The sequence below is a fragment of the Fragaria vesca genome, linkage group LG6, assembly GCF_000184155.1.
Source record: "Fragaria vesca subsp. vesca linkage group LG6, FraVesHawaii_1.0, whole genome shotgun sequence".
NCBI lineage: Eukaryota > Viridiplantae > Streptophyta > Magnoliopsida > Rosales > Rosaceae > Fragaria > Fragaria vesca.
This window is the reverse complement of record NC_020496.1, coordinates 5,391,578-5,408,562: the sequence shown is the minus strand read 5'-3', so window position 1 is coordinate 5,408,562 and position 16,985 is coordinate 5,391,578. Positions and strand designations below refer to the sequence as shown.

At 38.2% G+C, this 16,985-nt stretch overlaps 3 protein-coding genes across 4 annotated transcripts; all 3 read left to right on the top strand.

Moving 5' to 3' along the window:
* The first annotated feature begins 1,368 nt into the window (after positions 1–1,368).
* On the top strand, positions 1,369–3,992 carry LOC101301401 (signal peptidase complex subunit 3B-like). Its single transcript, XM_004302398.1, has 6 exons — positions 1,369–1,572; positions 1,658–1,705; positions 2,562–2,624; positions 3,223–3,276; positions 3,469–3,555; positions 3,667–3,992. Exons 1-6 carry the CDS (start codon positions 1,447–1,449, stop codon positions 3,790–3,792), a joined length of 504 nt encoding a protein of 167 aa, XP_004302446.1. The 5' UTR covers positions 1,369–1,446; the 3' UTR covers positions 3,793–3,992.
* A 3,912-nt stretch (positions 3,993–7,904) lies between these two features.
* On the top strand, positions 7,905–11,074 carry LOC101300083 (cation/calcium exchanger 5-like). The gene is made up of 2 exons (XM_004304962.1): positions 7,905–8,729; positions 9,930–11,074. The coding sequence occupies exons 1-2, from the start codon at positions 7,905–7,907 to the stop codon at positions 10,692–10,694; spliced, it is 1,590 nt and encodes a 529-aa protein (XP_004305010.1). The 3' UTR covers positions 10,695–11,074.
* A 1,883-nt stretch (positions 11,075–12,957) lies between these two features.
* Positions 12,958–15,168, top strand: LOC101300930 (nuclear transcription factor Y subunit C-9-like). Of its 2 annotated transcripts, none has more exons than XM_004302397.1 (3): positions 12,958–13,124; positions 13,351–13,396; positions 14,145–15,168. In XM_004302397.1, exon 3 carries the CDS (start codon positions 14,152–14,154, stop codon positions 14,953–14,955), a length of 804 nt encoding a protein of 267 aa, XP_004302445.1. In that variant the 5' UTR covers positions 12,958–13,124; positions 13,351–13,396; positions 14,145–14,151; the 3' UTR covers positions 14,956–15,168. The 2 variants fall into 2 exon arrangements, with proteins under 2 accessions (XP_004302445.1, XP_004302444.1); XM_004302396.1 differs by having other exon boundaries at positions 13,084–13,180.
* The last annotated feature ends 1,817 nt before the right edge of the window (positions 15,169–16,985 follow it).

The window sequence follows — 16,985 nt, the reverse complement described above, 5'->3', positions numbered from 1 at the left end:
AGAGAGAGAGAGAGAATAATGAAGTAAAGATTGAGCTTAAATGTGTGCTTTGTGTTGTGATCTCTATAGTAATATTACTACAAGAATAATTAATAAAAGCTCTGATGTTTTATGTAGGTTGTTTTAGTTATGTAGGCATATAGCAACTTGATTAATAGGACTCATGCATCACTCTAATGTGTCAAGAAAACCAGACTACCTGTTAATAAAGTAATTGAAAAGCTAACATATATCTAACAATTATGGTACGAGCTAAACCAAAGGTAAGATGCAATCCCTTACTATCTTATTGAGCTTATTTGGTTTGTTACAAGCTCATCCGCAATTCTTATGTTCTCCCTCAAACTATCATCACTTTTCATTACCTGATCAACATCTTCTCCCTCGCTCCCTGCGAATGCAAACCACACCATAGACATCTCTACATATGCCTATGATCCGGTATGCTATATATCCAAACTCCATGAATGCTAAACGACTGGAGTTGATCGAACAGAACCAAACACAATCATGCACTTAAGGGATATTCACTGGGTACGTACCATCCTAGTCGACTCAGACAAGAAACCCTAACCTTGACTAGCTCTAGCCAGTAAGGTTAAGCTTCGTTAGAAGGTACGGTACATATATACTTTGCTTGTCATAATGACACAATTGTATACAATGTTCAGCCGATCGATATAAGTCCCCTCATGTTGTATGCATTACTAACAGGTGAAATAAAACCTCCAAATCACACAAAAGCCTTCAGAATTCAAATGCGTCCCTTGCCATTTCCAACATTAGTAGGAGGCTAGGATTGAAACTTCCGGTTGCTACTAGCTAGAACTACATGTTTCTTGCCCTTGTTGTCGTGATTAGCTAAATGCATAGGCCAATTTACTAGGGATATCCATATATGACACCTTTTGAGATTGGAGAATTAATTAAAAGATCTACGTTTCTTTTTTTACTTTAAAATATCTATGCACGTCTTTTTTGAACTGAAATTACATTCGATTATACTGATCAATTTACCAATGAAGTTATTACAAACAACCTCAATTTACACAATTTCAAAATTGATATCAAATGAGGATCAAATTCACCTAAACCAATGAAGTATATATGGAGATATTGATCTTAAGCTATCAAAGCATTGGACCCCTTTTGTTTAAGCCTATATGAAGATTTAGTACATGCAAGAGAGAATAATCAAAAATTTAAAAGAGAAAAATACTAAGGAGTTTCTATAGTGGTGGGTCCAACATACGTGTGTTGTCCAATGAGTGATGAGTATGGAGCAAAGTGTGACACTCTTTTCCTAACTGGATTTGGGAATTTATGTGATTTAATAGACTAAAACCAGTCTTCAGTTTCATCTTTCTTTCTCTCCAACCAAAACGCCAGAAGCAAAAACCAGAAAGAAACCCAAAAGAGAGAGAGAGAGAGAAAGAAGAAAGAAAGATGCATTCTTTTGGGTACAGATTCAATGCTTTGCTCACCTTCGCCGTCACAATCCTGGCCCTCATGTGCGCCATGGCCTCCGTCTCCGACAATTTCAACTTCCCATCTCCCACTTCCCAAGTCCAGGTGGGTAGATCTTGGATTCCTAAAAGATTGTGAATTTGAAATACCCAGTTGGGTTTTTGGTTCTGATTTTGATTGTTTTGTTTAGGTGTTGAACATCAATTGGTTTCAGAAGCAACCCAATGGGAACGACGAGGTAAATTTCGTGCCTTTTTTCTTTTTGGTTTGTAAGTGGAATTTGAATGTGATTTAAATTTTGTGTTGGGGCGAATGGGTTCTCGATTTTGATTGGTTTAGTGTCATCAAGGTATTAGTTTGAAGGTTGAAACGTTGAGGTTTATTATCTATGTGAGTGGTCTTTTGGGGTTTATAACCTTATATGCAATTGTATCTATATATTTTAATGTATCCGTATGCAGGTGTTGGAGTAAAATTATGGTATTTCATTGCATATATTGTTTTCTTTGAGCTATACATGACACTTGCAATGTGAATACTAGGCTCCCATTGCTATACATAAGCTCCTTGTGTCTCGACTTATAAGCTATCAAGTACTAACGATAGGTGGTAGTTTTTTTCGAGATGTTAACTGTTCGCCTTGATTCCTAATAGTGTCCTTACCCGGGGTTGGATATAATCTTAAAGGTATTGGGTTTTTATTTTGTTCGATTATTTATTGAAGCTTCATGTTGCTGGAGTGCAGGATTTGGAAATTTGGTGCAATAGTTGAGCACCCACAGATAGTTACATGACTACCAGAACATAATCTGAAATCACAATTTCACTCAGAGTTAGTTGCTATTAGAAAAATAGGTAAAATAATATAAAAAGGTATTCAGTAGAGGTCGATATTAGAAAGAAGTAACGGTTTGGAGTAGTACAACTGCAGAGTTTCATGAACTCTTGTCTCATCTGCACTCTTAGGATTATCGACTTTTAGATTTCCTTTGTTGACTTATGAAGGCCTTGGTAGATAGCTGATTTAGATTTGAAATTGTATGTATGGAAGAAGCCAGAATTTTGATATGAAATAATGTTTTCACTTTATGCAGGTCAGCATGACACTGAATATATCAGCAGACTTGCAGTCATTGTTTACATGGAACACGAAGCAGGTTGGTAATTTGATCTCTCTGTGTAGGCTAGCTAAATTTCAATGTAACCTAAACTGTTTAATATGTATGTTTTCATCGGGTAGGTGGGTTTTTATGAATACATTATGAGGGATTCGGTGATAATCATTGTCTGAAGAGTTATAGTAACTATCATGGTAGAAAAACAAGAGTCCAGTAACTACTTTCATTTCTACCAAGAAGCTTTCTGTTTTTCCACCTACATTGTTTACAAGTAGCCTTGGGTACATAAGTGGTTTTCAAGAATGCACCATGGGAGTCAATGTTAGCTGGATTCTGTTGTTATTGTTTAATGCATTTGCTTTAAGTAATATATAGTTTCCAAGAACCGTGAGGGAATCGGTGATAATCATGGTCTGAAGACTAGGAGAACAAGATTAAAGTAACTAGTTTCATTTCTATTGAGAAACTGTCTTTGTTATCCTGTGCTTTGCTGCATTGTTATTAAAGTGTCTTGTGTAATTGAAGTTTGTGAACTAACAATAAGGCCAATGCAATTTCTCATTTTGCAGCCAGTTTATGTCATGTAGCCATGTCACATAAATCTGAATCTGATCCCATTCTTGCTGTCTTGCAATAGGTTTTTGTTTTTCTAGCTGCTGAGTATGAAACCGCAAAGAATGCATTGAATCAGGTAAGCTATGGATATAGCTATGCACATGTGCTTTTGAGTTATCTTTTTTCCATTTGTTTTGATCTTTTTGGGCATTCCTTAGATACACATATTCACTATATCCTTTAATTTCTTGTAGGCTCTGTTATCTTTATATTATATTCCAATTTCTTTAAATTGAAGTCTTGCTTAAATTGTATCGCTATTTTACAGATCTCTCTTTGGGATGGTATCATACCTTCCAAAGAGCATGCCAAGTTTTCAATTCATACTTCAAACAAATACCGTTTTGTTGATCAGGTATTGTATCTTCGTGAACCAGCTCTTTTCATCCCTCGCATTTGTTGCTAAGCTTTCCAATGCAGTTTCTTGGTAAATCGAAGTTTGTTCATAGTTTTGTTTCTTGTGCAGGGAAACAATCTCCGAGGTAAAGAATTCAACTTCACATTGCACTGGCATGTCATGCCCAAGACGGGTAAAATGTTTGCTGACAAGATAACAATGCCTGGATATCGCTTGCCACAAGAATATAGATGAGGGTGTCCTGTGTAACTTGTTGTTTATGTAGCTTTAGCCTCTTTAACAAGGGGATATAAAAAAGGTCATTTGATATTATAGACTTAGAAACAGGGAAGAGTTTACTAAGAAAACGAAAAAAAGAGAGGGAAATTTCTTGTACTTTTGGATTCACTGAACATGTTGCTAATTATGAGAGATCTTTTCTTTTAAGCTTCGTAGCTAGCTGTTTATTGCTTCTCTTCAAACTTGTTTCCTTGTATTTTTTCATTTTTGATATATCCTTTTGTTTGGTTGAGTGAAGATATAACTGGATTTCCAGATGGTAGAACCGTTATTACTGATCTTCACAAGTGTATGGCAAGAGTTTGCAAAAAAGGTAAAAGTTCCATAACCACCGAACACCTAGTTGGAACGATAAAGTTTCTCCTCACCTGAATGGGGTCTGCTTAATTGGGTGAACCATAGCTCCTTTACACAAGCTCAACTCAGTGCAAAACTAAACCATCACCAGTACACCACAACAATTGACAACACTCAGAACAGCGAAACGGGATTGCTTTTATTTCTTTGATCAAATTTCATTTCTCTGGTCAAACCAACTCGCCTAGACCCTAAAATCATTTGCATCCCTTTCCTACCAAGTTCCCAATTCCTTCCATTTTCACAGATTTTCCAATCCTTGGCTAGTGAATTGAATCCGTCAAAATACAGTGTTTGATTCTTTTTCGATTTTTCGTTTCGAATGAGAAATTTTCTTTTTCTTTTTGCTGATTCTATATATATTGAAACAAGACAAGGAAGATATCGAATCTTCATAAACTGGAAAATCTTTAGTAGTATGTTGGTGAATTCTCTAATGTCTAATGTCTTGAGACTTGGCCCGCACGCTTCAAGTACCTGTTGAATTTATGTTTAGGAGAGGAAAGATTTCAACTTTCCATTATTGATTAGGAGACTACCTTACGAGTAATCTTGAGGTTATATCTTCCTAGCACAAATTGGTTTCCTAATCCTAATAGATCAGAGTATGCGTTTTATATATTCCTAGTACAAATTGGTTTTCCAGGTCCTAATACTTATATAAGTCAGAATGTTTTGTTAGTCTCAGGTAGTGAGTTAATAGATTAAACGTCTAGAGATGGAGAGTTATAGTTCAAGGCGAGAAACATCAGACAATCTGAAACCAGTTGTGCTTGCTCTCAAAGCTTTGAAGAGGAAAAACAGCGCTGATACCACAAAGGGCCAGAAAAGACAGAGACAACAAGAACATGAAAAAGAGGATACAAGAAAGAGAGAACGCGAAGTGACAACAGAAGATCAGCTTGATGAAGAGAGTATGATAAAGAGGAATAAGAACAGTGAGCAAGAAGAAGCTGTAGATACTGCGAAAGAATGTGAAATAAAGAAAAGAAAGAGAGATCAAGAAACCCTAGCACTCTCACTAGAAGAAGAAGAAAGACTAGCAGTGTTACTTAAAAAGAAGAACAAAAGAAAGAGAGAAGACGAAGAAACCTTAGCAGTCTTACTCGAAAAGAGGAAGATGCAGAAAGAACAGAAGGCAGCAGCACTGTTAATTTCGGAAAACGAAAAGAAGAAGAAGAAGCAGAATGAAAAGCAAGAAGCAGCAGAAGACCTAGAAAAGAATAAAAGAAAGAGAAAACAAGAAGAAAGCCAAGCACTCTTAGGAAAAGAAAGAAAAAATGCAAAGAAAGAAAAACAAGAAGCAAGAGCAGCACAAGTCCTTGAAAACAAAAGGACAAAAAGGAAAGGAGAACAAGAGCTCTTACTTGAAAGGAAGAACAAGAGGCGAGAAGAGGCGGTTCCTATCTCTGATACAGATGCCACAACTTCTGAGCCTTTTACTGAAAAGGAAAATCTAGCAGTACCTGATGGAAGATCAAAGTCTGAAGTAGATGAGGTTCAGGTATTGGAGAAAACGTCTTCTTCTTCTTCTGCTTCTTCAACAAGAGAAGAGACTCTTCAAGGACAGACAAAAAGAAACAGTGATGCTATGATGGTAGAGGACATGCGAATTGTAAGGAAAAAAAGAAGCTATACCAGAAAAAACTTGGTAAAAAGCTCAGCAAATGAAGATCACGTAAAGGTTCTTTACGACATCCCTGGTCCAATCCCTGACTTGGATGAATTGCTGATGGAATTCAACGCCAATGATAAACTTTTTCGCAACTTCTTCGTAGGGGTGCCTGAGAGTGATTAACAGTTTTCATATACATGCATGCAGAGGATGCAGAGTTCAATTATTAATTTTTTTCCTTTGTAAAAGACATAATGTATGTTTAGTGAATACTTCAGAGTAATGGATATACAAAATGCTTCTACGACACTGAATATAGATCAGAAAATTGACTGTATTAGCTTTCAGAGTACAAGTACTCGCATGTACCTAGGCCAAGTTGCAAGTTTCCTATGTAAGCAACCTAACAATATGTAAGCAGCTTAAGGCTATTTGAGGTATAGATGATGTTTTCAACTTCAATAAACAATTATAAGGGGATATACATGACGGTGAAGGGGTTAATTTAGTCAAGCTATCAACAAATCTTGAAGTTGTATGTTAATTATAACATTTAGCTGTTGATAATAATCATGAAGAATCAACTCTTAGATTCACATCCAAAGTTGTGTGTATGCAAATATGCAATATATCAGTGATAGTAGAATCCATTCATTTTCTATTTTGATATCCACATACATGTAAATCGCTCAGCTGTGATCTAAATTTACAGGCAAAACGTAAAGAATGAAACTATTCCAGGAAATTAAGATCTATTAAGGATGTCAGGAATCGATAAAACTTTCAGTTTTCTTAAGCAGCTTTACATAATTGGTATGGGGAGGATCTTTGTAACCTCGCAGGATAAGTTAAGACCAAATTAAAAGACAGTTGCACTTAACTCTGCAAATAAAGCAGATGATTGATCAATCATGGGTGGTTAAGTCTCTTAATAGGATGGATGAAGATGACTGTTAGAGGAATGGTGATGCGGGGGTCTCAAGAGAATATTTAGAATTTTATTCAACTATGAGATGTACTGAATCCTAAGAGTTTCTCACTGCATGAGCGATGTGCATTTTGGCCGCTGCCTTGCATTATGTTTTTGTGATGATTCTGAAGGAAAGTAAAGCTGAGGGCATGTGGGATTCTGCAGTAAAAATTGTGAGGAGGTTTAAAGCGTCCTTGGTATTGTCACGGACTCAGCTCCCTTTTACTGTCATAGGACAAGACAATGGTGACAGCCATGATAACCAATAAGTGCAAGTTTTTCTAGCTTATGTATGGATCAATTATTTGAGATGTATAGGAGGGAATCTCATAATTTTCAGTACTGTAGCTAGGGAGCCCCAATGAACAATTTCATGAAAGGTGTATTAAGGGCACTATTGTTCTTTTACCTTGAAGGGTACCCTCGAGCTCCCTTGTATATATATAACACTGTCTCTCCTAGATCACAATCACCACCCGGAGGATCTTTGTAACCCCGCAGGATAATGTAGCGAAAACTGATGAAAACTGCGAGTATTGAGCTCTCGGTACTGGATGCTCTATAGAAATGAGGTTTGTTCCCCTAGGATTAGATCCAAAATCATACAAGATCTTATATACGAGCCATATCTAGCCTCTCTTTTCACAAGCATCGTTAGCCCCCTCGTACCTCATTTACATGCTGTGAGCATATCAACCTTGCTTGCCATATACAAACATGCTTCCAGGTAGCCTCTCATCAACCTCACTTGTATGAACATGATGTATTAAGAAGCTAATAAGTCTTCTTTTATATGAACCAGATTGGATTAAACTACATCTAACTTCAAGACAAATATAGCAATGCATATGAAGATAGTCATGGTGTGGGAGGCTTCCAGAATCCTATGCCTTCACTCTGGGGATGTTGGGGTGCCAACAAAGTTCATACTTTCATTCCCCATTCTATTTCTACCTGAAGTACAATACAAACACTGGTTGACCAGTTGCATCCAAAACAGAATTATTATTATTTTTTCTTAAAAAAAAACCCTGAAAATAGACTTACTTGGTCAAAACTCCAAAGGCTCAGACTATAGAGCAAGAGAGAGAGCAATACAGTAGTCACTCTCCTTTAGCTAATGGCATGGCCAACCTCTCCTCCACCTTCAAATCCTTCACTCTCTCCCTCACACTCCTCTCCTCCTTCCTCTTCTTCCTCCTCCTCCCAACTCCCCATTCCCCAAACTACCCCTCCCCTTCTCCCCTAATCCCTCACAGGTCCCTCCTCCCAACCACCCCTTCTTCCTCCTCCTCCAATGGCCTCTTCAACTACCAAAACCCTAACCTCTCCCTCCCTTCCCTCCTCCTCATCCTCCTCCTCCTCTTCTACCTCCTCATCAAAACCGCCCAGGACCACTTCTCCCTCGTCACCACCAAGCTCACCTCCGCCCTCAACCTCACCCCCTCCATGGCCGCCGTCACCCTCCTCGCCCTCGGCAACGGCGCCCCCGACGTCTTCGCCTCCCTCGCCGCCGTCCGCCGCGGCAACTACCGCACCGGCTTCGGCGCCATCCTCTCCGCCGGCGCCTTCGTCTCCGCTTTCGTCGTCGGTTTCGTCGCGATCTACGCCGCGCCCTTCTCCCTCAGCCCCGCCACGTTCGTCCGTGACGTCATGTTTTACCTGATCTCGGCGACGTTCTTGTTCTACGTGTACCTGAGCGCCGAGATTTACTTGTGGCAGGCGGTGGGGTTTGTTGGGTTCTACTTGTTCTTTGTGGGGTTTGTGTTCTGGATGGACTTGGGGTTGGGCGGCGGCGGAGGAGGAGGAGAGAAGAGGGGCCGGAGTGAGGTGGCGGAGAGTGAAATGCAGAAGGGGTTTGTTGCGGTGGACTGCGAGATCGGAGGAGTTGAGAAGAGATCGGAGGAAATGGAGAACCCGAGTTTCGGGGTCCGGCGGGTAATGGAAATGGTATGTTTTCAGTTAAATTTGTGTTTTTCGACTTGTGAATTGGACAAATTGTGATGCGTGTTTTGAACAATGTAGTATTGTACTAATGTAGTGGTGTTAGTTTAGTAGGTTTTGGTGGTGGGATTAGATCAGAGTAAGTTTGGCAGTGATTAGTGCTGTAGAACTGGTTGATCGGGGATGAAAATGTGGTTTTGTTTGATGATAACTGATGCTCTAGAACTAATTAGCTCAGCTAGCTGTGAATTTTATTGTTCTTGCTAGTTTCGCTTTTGAGCTCCAGTACCTGTTTTCTTGTGGTTGCACATAGGGATTGAACATCTTTGCATAAATAAAGTGCCTAGAGTCCTGAAGATGAGTATTTTGTGTTTTTGCACCATGGAATAGGTTTCAAATAAGTGTGGGATTACTTGCTCACTACTTTAGACTTTAGATGAATGATATGCAAGACATTTTTTTCTACCGAATAACATATGTGGGCATAGTTCTCTTTGCTTTACTTTATCTCATTCTCATAGCGATCATGAAATCTGCTTTGCCTTATTCCAAGAAATGAAAAAAGGAAATCATGGTGAGAAGCTCTTTAAGCCTCTGAACTAGTGAAACTTTGGAGATATGAAATGGACATTGAGGTGTGAGGCAGTGGAGAAAGTAGAGAGTTGAGTTAGGTAATGAATTCTGATGTGGGAAAGTATAAAAATTGAATTCTGATGCGGGAAAGTATAAAATTTTATACTTATTGTAAGGATAACCTGAACAAGAGATACTTGAAAGTTTCAATATTTGAATCTGTAAAATCTCCTGACTTCTGATACTAGCTGTAGAAGAATATAATGGAAGAGTTTCCTGATGACTATATGGATAAACTGCATATATTATTATGAAATCTCTTCTGATCTTCCTGAATTGGGATAAATCATGTAGTGAAAGCATGTAGTGGATGAGTTTCCTGATGACTATGTGGATAAACTGCATATATCATTATGAAATCTCTTCTGATCTTCCTGAATTGGGATAAAGCATGAAACTTTGTACTGCCGCTATGCAATATCTATTACATAGCTGGTACAGAAAAAGAGCATTATTCAGTGTCTTTCTTCTTCTGAAAATTGTACTATTTAGCTCTCTTTTGCATATACAATTGTTTTCGGTATCTATCTTCTGGAAATTGCACTACTAATCCTTTCTCTATTTCATATATAGGTCTCAAAAGTATGGGAGGTTCCAGTCTCAGTTCTTCTGAAGCTGACCATTCCACAAGCTGCCCCATCGGAGTGGAGTAGATTCTACACATCAGCCAATATTGCTCTGTGCCCTCTAGCGCTTCTATACTCTTGCAACGCGTTCATGGAATTCAGTCATCCCGTAGCTTTTCTCCTTTCCAACACCCATCTTCCACTATGGTTTGTTGTATTCTTGGCAAGCTCCTCTCTTGCACTTCTTCATTATATAATAGAGAAAGAGCCCCCCAAAACCGAGCAAATTCCTGTATTGCTTATAGCATTTGTTATGAGTGTCGTTTGGATATCCACTACTGCTGGAGAATTGTTGAACTGCCTTGCTGCACTTGGAGCACTTCTGGAGTTGCCACCAGCACTTCTTGGGCTTACGGTTCTTGCCTGGGGAAATTCTGTGGGGGATCTTGTTGCTGATGTGGCAGTTGCCAAGGCAGGCCACCCTGCAATGGCCATGGCAGGGTGCTTTGCCGGGCCAATGTTTAACATGCTTGTTGGCCTTGGATCAGCATTGGTGATACAGACCTCTAATGTTTATCCGGAAGCGTATGAGCTCCAGTTCCATGTGGGTATTGTGATTGCATTTGTGTTCCTGCTTTTGAGCTTGATGGGTTCTCTATTGGTGATCACATGGTGCAGATTCCGGGTGCCTAGGTTCTGGGGTTTCTGTCTTGTTGGACTCTATGTCGTTTTCATGGCAGTCAGCTTACTGATTGCCAAGTTTTCGGGGTGATTTATAACCTAATACAAGTGGGTTTATCATCCACAAAATCCAAGCAACCAGGGATGTTCTGGAGCTTCTGTATCCTATATCAGCTTGGGGATCATGCTAACTCTGACATGGATTGTGCATATACAATACAAGCATCACTCATTTACAGTTCAAGAAAGAAACAATCATGGTGCAAGTTATTGGCCACCCTTATAGGTAGAAATTGAATTGTTTCAACATTGAGTAGGTGAATTTTTTTAGACTAGAATTACTATGTGATTGGAATTGGAATCATTGTTTGACCCAAATTCTGTGATTGGAAAATATTTACTGGGCATATATGCTTTGGGTAGTGGCAAACTGGCAATACCCTTGGCTCTTGTGCTACTTGTAACATTACCAAATGGCAGTGGCAGTTGGCCACCAGATGTCAATGTTTTGTTCTTTATTCTAGCAAACATTACAGATCTCCCTTACATCTTAAGGTATATCAAAGTTGGGACTTGGCTGATTAGAATGTGAATGAAGTGGGAGATGAAAGCTGGGATTTGATGTTGTTTCAATGAAAACTGAAGTGGTCCATATGTAGGTTTATTTCTCTGTTTGGGGGATGGTGTATGAACTGTGTGGTGGTCCGTGAGGGTAATGCTCAAATTTAACCTAAAGTTCACCAAGAAAAAACTAATTGAAGTTCTGAACTGGCTTGGATTTCCTTAGATCAATAATGTGGAGTGTGGACTTTTTGTTTCATGGAACCAATCTTCATGATTCATACTTTTGATTATGTACTTCATTAGTTTGTAGTCATGAATTATACCACACTTTTCTTTTAAGATGGGATTTTCCCGTGGGGAGGAAGGAAGTGACTCATGGTGATTGATTATTTCACTAAATATTAGTATGTCTTAGTAACGGTACGGTAGTTTACGTTATTTTGAATCGTTATTGATCATTAATTGTTTAAAAGATCTTTCGGTTTTAATTACAGAAGTATCAAACCAAAACGGATTTGGACCACCATACTCATTTGAATTCTCATCTTTGAGTTTCATCAAATTAGTTCAGTAAAACGACGACAACTCTATAATAAATGCAGGAATTGTGGCACCGATTTCGTCTAAGCTACGTCAAACTTATAATAAATGTGATCGTGTCACCGATTTCATCTTATCTACCGGTCATAATTTTTATAATTTACACATAACACTCCGGACATTCCCAATTACATGTAAAATATCCAAAACAGTCTCAGACAAGGAGTAAAATATCGACGATTATGAAAATTTCGATAGTTCGAAAAAAGGAAATCTCGATGGATATATCTAAGGATGACAATAATCCCCAGCGGGTAAGGTACCCACGGGTATTCGACCTAACGAGGAAGATATACGGGTATAAACGGGTAACGGGGATGAGAATCCTTAGTATTCGGATTCTTAAATCGGGTACAGAGTGGGTATGGTATTTTGATATTCGTCCCCATCCCCACCCATTAAAGATGAAAACATTATTATATATAATTACATAATTTATTATATATATTTATATATAATTTATAAATAAATATTTATGAAAAAAATTTTGTGATTCTCTTAATAAACATTTAATGGACCTTCATTTTTATTATATATTTTTATTCTGTTAATGAAATTTACTGGTATTGTTCTGTTTTAACCAAGACTTGTATTTATTTTTATTGGATTGAAGCATAAAATTTATTTATTTTGGTATTTGATTTTAATTTCATACTTTTATATAATTGTATTTCGTATTTAAAAAAAAAATTAATTTAATACATAATTGTTAACGGGTACGGGTATGGAAACGTAATCCCCAAAGGGTACGGGTATGGGGAATCCCCATTATCTAATTACAGGTACGGGGACGGGTACGAGGATGAGAAATGTAAAAAGGTATGGGTACGGTATTTTGATCCCCATACCCTACCCTACCCATTGCCATCCTTAGATATATCGAGATAATATTGAATATCGATGAAAATTTTACCAAATTTTATCTAAAAGTTATATATTCGACAATAAATAGACTAAATATAAAATATCAAAAATATATAAAAATTAATATCAGTAATTATAAAAACTAGAAATTTCGATAAAATATTTTTAGATATTAGTCTCAGAAACTTCTCGCTTGCATAGTTGCATATGATATTATTGAGTCGGACGTGCAAAGTGAGATGATCACCCCGCCAAAAGAGAGGATTCTCCTACCCTACTAGGAGTGTGCATCTATTCCCGAGTCGGGTCTAATCAGACATTTTTAGAAAAACCCTAGGCAACGAATCTGTGCAACCCCAAACCGGCAAATGTCAATTTCCACGAAGGGCAAAACCGTCAGAACGAAAAACTCTCGTTCCATAAAAGTCGAAGCATCTGACATGTTAAGAGTCAGAATCGAACTGTGTCGTCGCAGTTTTGTTGCTCCTTTTAGGTTTGTATTTGCCAACATTAATCATTACGAGAAACACAAGAACAAAAGAGACCCAGGTTTGTGTTGCAGACCCAAAATTCTGCAAAAGATTGGATCTTTTTCTTCACCGAAAATTTCCCAGAATAGAATAAAAAACAATGAAAGTTTCAGTCTTTTTGATGCCCAGGAGAATATTTCTTTGAAGTCTTTTTTTTGGTTTCTGAGAGAATTTTGTTTCTTTTTTCAGGTGCTAAATCGATTTACGTAGCAGCATCATCTGTTTTGTGAACAAGGTACCCAAAATTTACACAGTTGGTATATATCTCTGTTCTTATATGTTTTTGTGTGTTTTGGATTTGCTAAATGGGTGATCTTTGGTTTGTTTCTATGTAACATTTTGGTTCTGGATATTTGTAATATGTAAGATCAAATTCTGGTTTTGCTAGCGGGTTTGATTCTGTTTTGCATGATTGTACATCAGTGGTTTTGATATTGAACATAGGACCCTTTTTTGTGTGTTTTACTGTTTCAGCTTGCTTTCCATCCTTTGCGGGTTTAGATGTTTCTGGGTGGTGGAGTAATTTTTACAGTAGAGCAAAAAGTATTTTGTTTTGTTAGGCAGATTTTAGTCCTATATGACAGGATGATGGGATGTAAATCTAGTTGGTTTGCTGAAGATGTTTGGTTATAAGAGATAGCATTTAGATAAGTTTAATGAATTGATGAGTTTGGCTGCCGGAAGAGTCTGCCTACTCTGCCCAACACTTGTCTATTTGATGCATCAGATGTGATATTTTTGTAAATCACTGTTCTTTGATCATCTAAAGAAGAAAAAGAACAAAGAATGAACAAGAAGTAATTCAAAATGAATGTTCATATTTGATTTTGTTTGGTTTTGGTCATAAGAGGGATCTGAACCCTGCTTTTGGCTACAAGCTCTTACTGTTATTTATGTATTTGTGTAAAAAGGAGATCCTTTGATTTTTGAGGAGTATTAGTAGGTTTCTAAAGCATATCTTTCTTGTTATTTACTTCAATCAGGAACTGGATGGATCAGCAAGGACATGGGCAACCCCAATCGATGGGGATGGTAGGTAGTGGAGCTCAAATGGCATATGGGACTGCTCCGTATCAGCATACTCAAATGGTAGGGAGTCCGAATCCTGCAACAGTTGGTGCACCAGTTGGAGGCATTCAAGCTAGTAATCAATCTGCCGGAGCTCAGCTTGCACAACATCAGCTTGCTTATCAGCACATTCACCAGCAGCAGCAGCAACAACTTCAACAACAATTGCAAAATTTTTGGGCGGGTCAGTTTCAAGAGATTGAGAAGGTAACTGATTTCAAGAACCATAGCCTTCCTCTAGCAAGGATCAAGAAGATCATGAAAGCTGACGAGGATGTGAGAATGATATCAGCTGAGGCACCTGTGATCTTTGCAAGGGCATGTGAAATGTTCATCTTGGAGTTGACCTTGCGGTCTTGGAATCACACAGAAGAGAATAAAAGGAGGACACTTCAGAAGAATGACATTGCAGCTGCAATCACAAGGACTGATATATTTGATTTCTTGGTAGACATCGTGCCGAGAGAGGATCTGAAAGACGAAGTCCTTGCATCCATTCCAAGGGGAACGGTTTCTGTTGGGGCTGCTGATGCACTTCCTCCATACTGCTATATGCCACCTCAGCATGGACCTCAGGTTGGGGCTCCTGGGATGATCATGGGCAAGCCTATGATGGACCCATCTATGTATGGGCAACAGTCTCACCCCTACATGGGTCCTCAAATGTGGTCGCAGGCACCAGATCAGCAGCAACAGCAGCAGCAGCAATCACCATCTGATCATTAGTGGCTGCAGCATGGATGTGAAGGAAGTGTAAGTTACTTATGCTTCCTATCTTTAATTTACCCGGCTTGTGACTGAAAGCCGAGAAATCAATGTTTTAAGGGATACTCTGGTTTTGTAATTATAATGCAACTTGTTAACAAGTTGCAGACAAATTGACAATACAGTCTTTGAACTGATATGTTGTCTCTCGTTTAGTTTAAAAGAAAATGGTTATCGCTAGCGTAGATATCATTTTCCCTGTTCTAGCTAGTTTTTATCGGAGTTTTTCAACCTGTTGTAATGGAGTTAACTATTCTTTCAATATTTCGGTTGTTGATGACTTGTGTTATTAAGCTTTGATGTCTTTTTGCCCTCCTTTTCTTGTGGAAAATTTATGTTGATCAAGTTGCAGATCACATTTGGTGATTCCCCTCATGACTTTAGTTGAGATCACAACTGTGTGGATTGGTCTCAAATAAGTTTCTAATGTAACCCTTTTTCCATTCTTTCTTATAGCAAATCATATATATATCATCCAAAAGAATTTGAAACACAAATAAATCCACTTGTGTTGTTAAACAAATAAGGACAGTTTTTAACAATCTTTTCTTTACATGTCATGTGTCATGGTTTAATTTACCAAACTAACCCTATACTAATTAAATATGTTTTTAGAAAAGTCTCTCATTTTGAGATTTTTCAATAAATGGAATACAGTAGTAGCAGGTTTTCAATAACTTAGTGTAATAACAGTTAATTCCAGTAGAAGTAGCAGCAGGGGTTAACATCCTAGTAGAAGTAGTAACAGGGGATAACATCCTAGTAGTATCACAAGTATGCTTCGGCAATCCTCTAGTTCTGCCGAGACCTATGTTCAGGTCTTGCTGCTACTGTATATTGTCATGACAGTCTGACATTGCTGCTACTGTGTATGGTTATGTCTTGGTGCTACTATATATTGTCATTACGGTCAAATCTTGCTGCTACTGTATATTGTTAGGTCTTACTGCTACTGTATATGGTCAAGTCTTGCTGCTACTGTGACGGTTAGATCTTCCTGTCGCTGTATATGGTCAAATCTTGCTGCTATTGTATATTGTCAGATCTTGCTGCTACTGTATATTGTCAGAGCTTGCTGCTACTGCTCTCATGACGGTCAGATCTTGCTGCTACTGTTGTCATGATGGTTAGATCTTGCTGCTATTGCAGTCTTTTCAGTGTTTAACCTGGGTTTCTCATTCAATTTGCAGTTGCAGATGAATATGATGTGGGTTTTTTTGAAAATCTGAAACTAGTGGATGAGAGATTGGGTAGTGTTTTTATTACCGTTGGTTATGTGAAAATCGTGCTGAGTCATCGACCTACCCACCGGAGCCCCCGTGACGCGACGATGACGGTTTTAGATGAGAGAGAGAGAGAGAGAGAGAGAGAGAGAGAGAGAGAGAGAGAGAGAGAGAGAGAGAGAGAGAGAGAGAGAGGTCAGATTGAATCTTTAAGGGAAAGAGAAAGGTCGCAACGTGTGTAATTCTGTTTGTAAATTGGACATTTTGGTCATTTTACAATGAATATTGTAGTGAACATGTGGTACTATTAATCTTGAGTCTGGACTTTTGTCTTTATTTGTTTAAATCTTTTGAAAAGTGGGCTTTCTGTGTTTTGCTTTTGTTTGTTTGTTTGACTGTTGTTGGTTTGTTATCTTACTGTTCTTTCATCTATACCCTCTACCATTTTCCTTTTAACTTGATGGCTTTTGTTAACTCTGTGAATGGTAAAGATTACAATTATTACATCAAAACTCACTGTAATCTACGTCATATAAGATTACAGAAAGAAGAAGAGGGTTTGGTCAAATATTACATGAGTGTTGGCTTAACTCATTTGGTGGACAAATAAAGATGGTCGGCAAATTTGTATCCTAACTCACAGTTACTCATTACTCAGAACTCAGAAGACTCCATACGCTGGTTTCACTGTGGGAAAAGAGAAGGCAACAAAAGTTGCCACGAGGTGTAATACTATTGCGGAAGAGTCTAATGGAGGTCAACGGATGC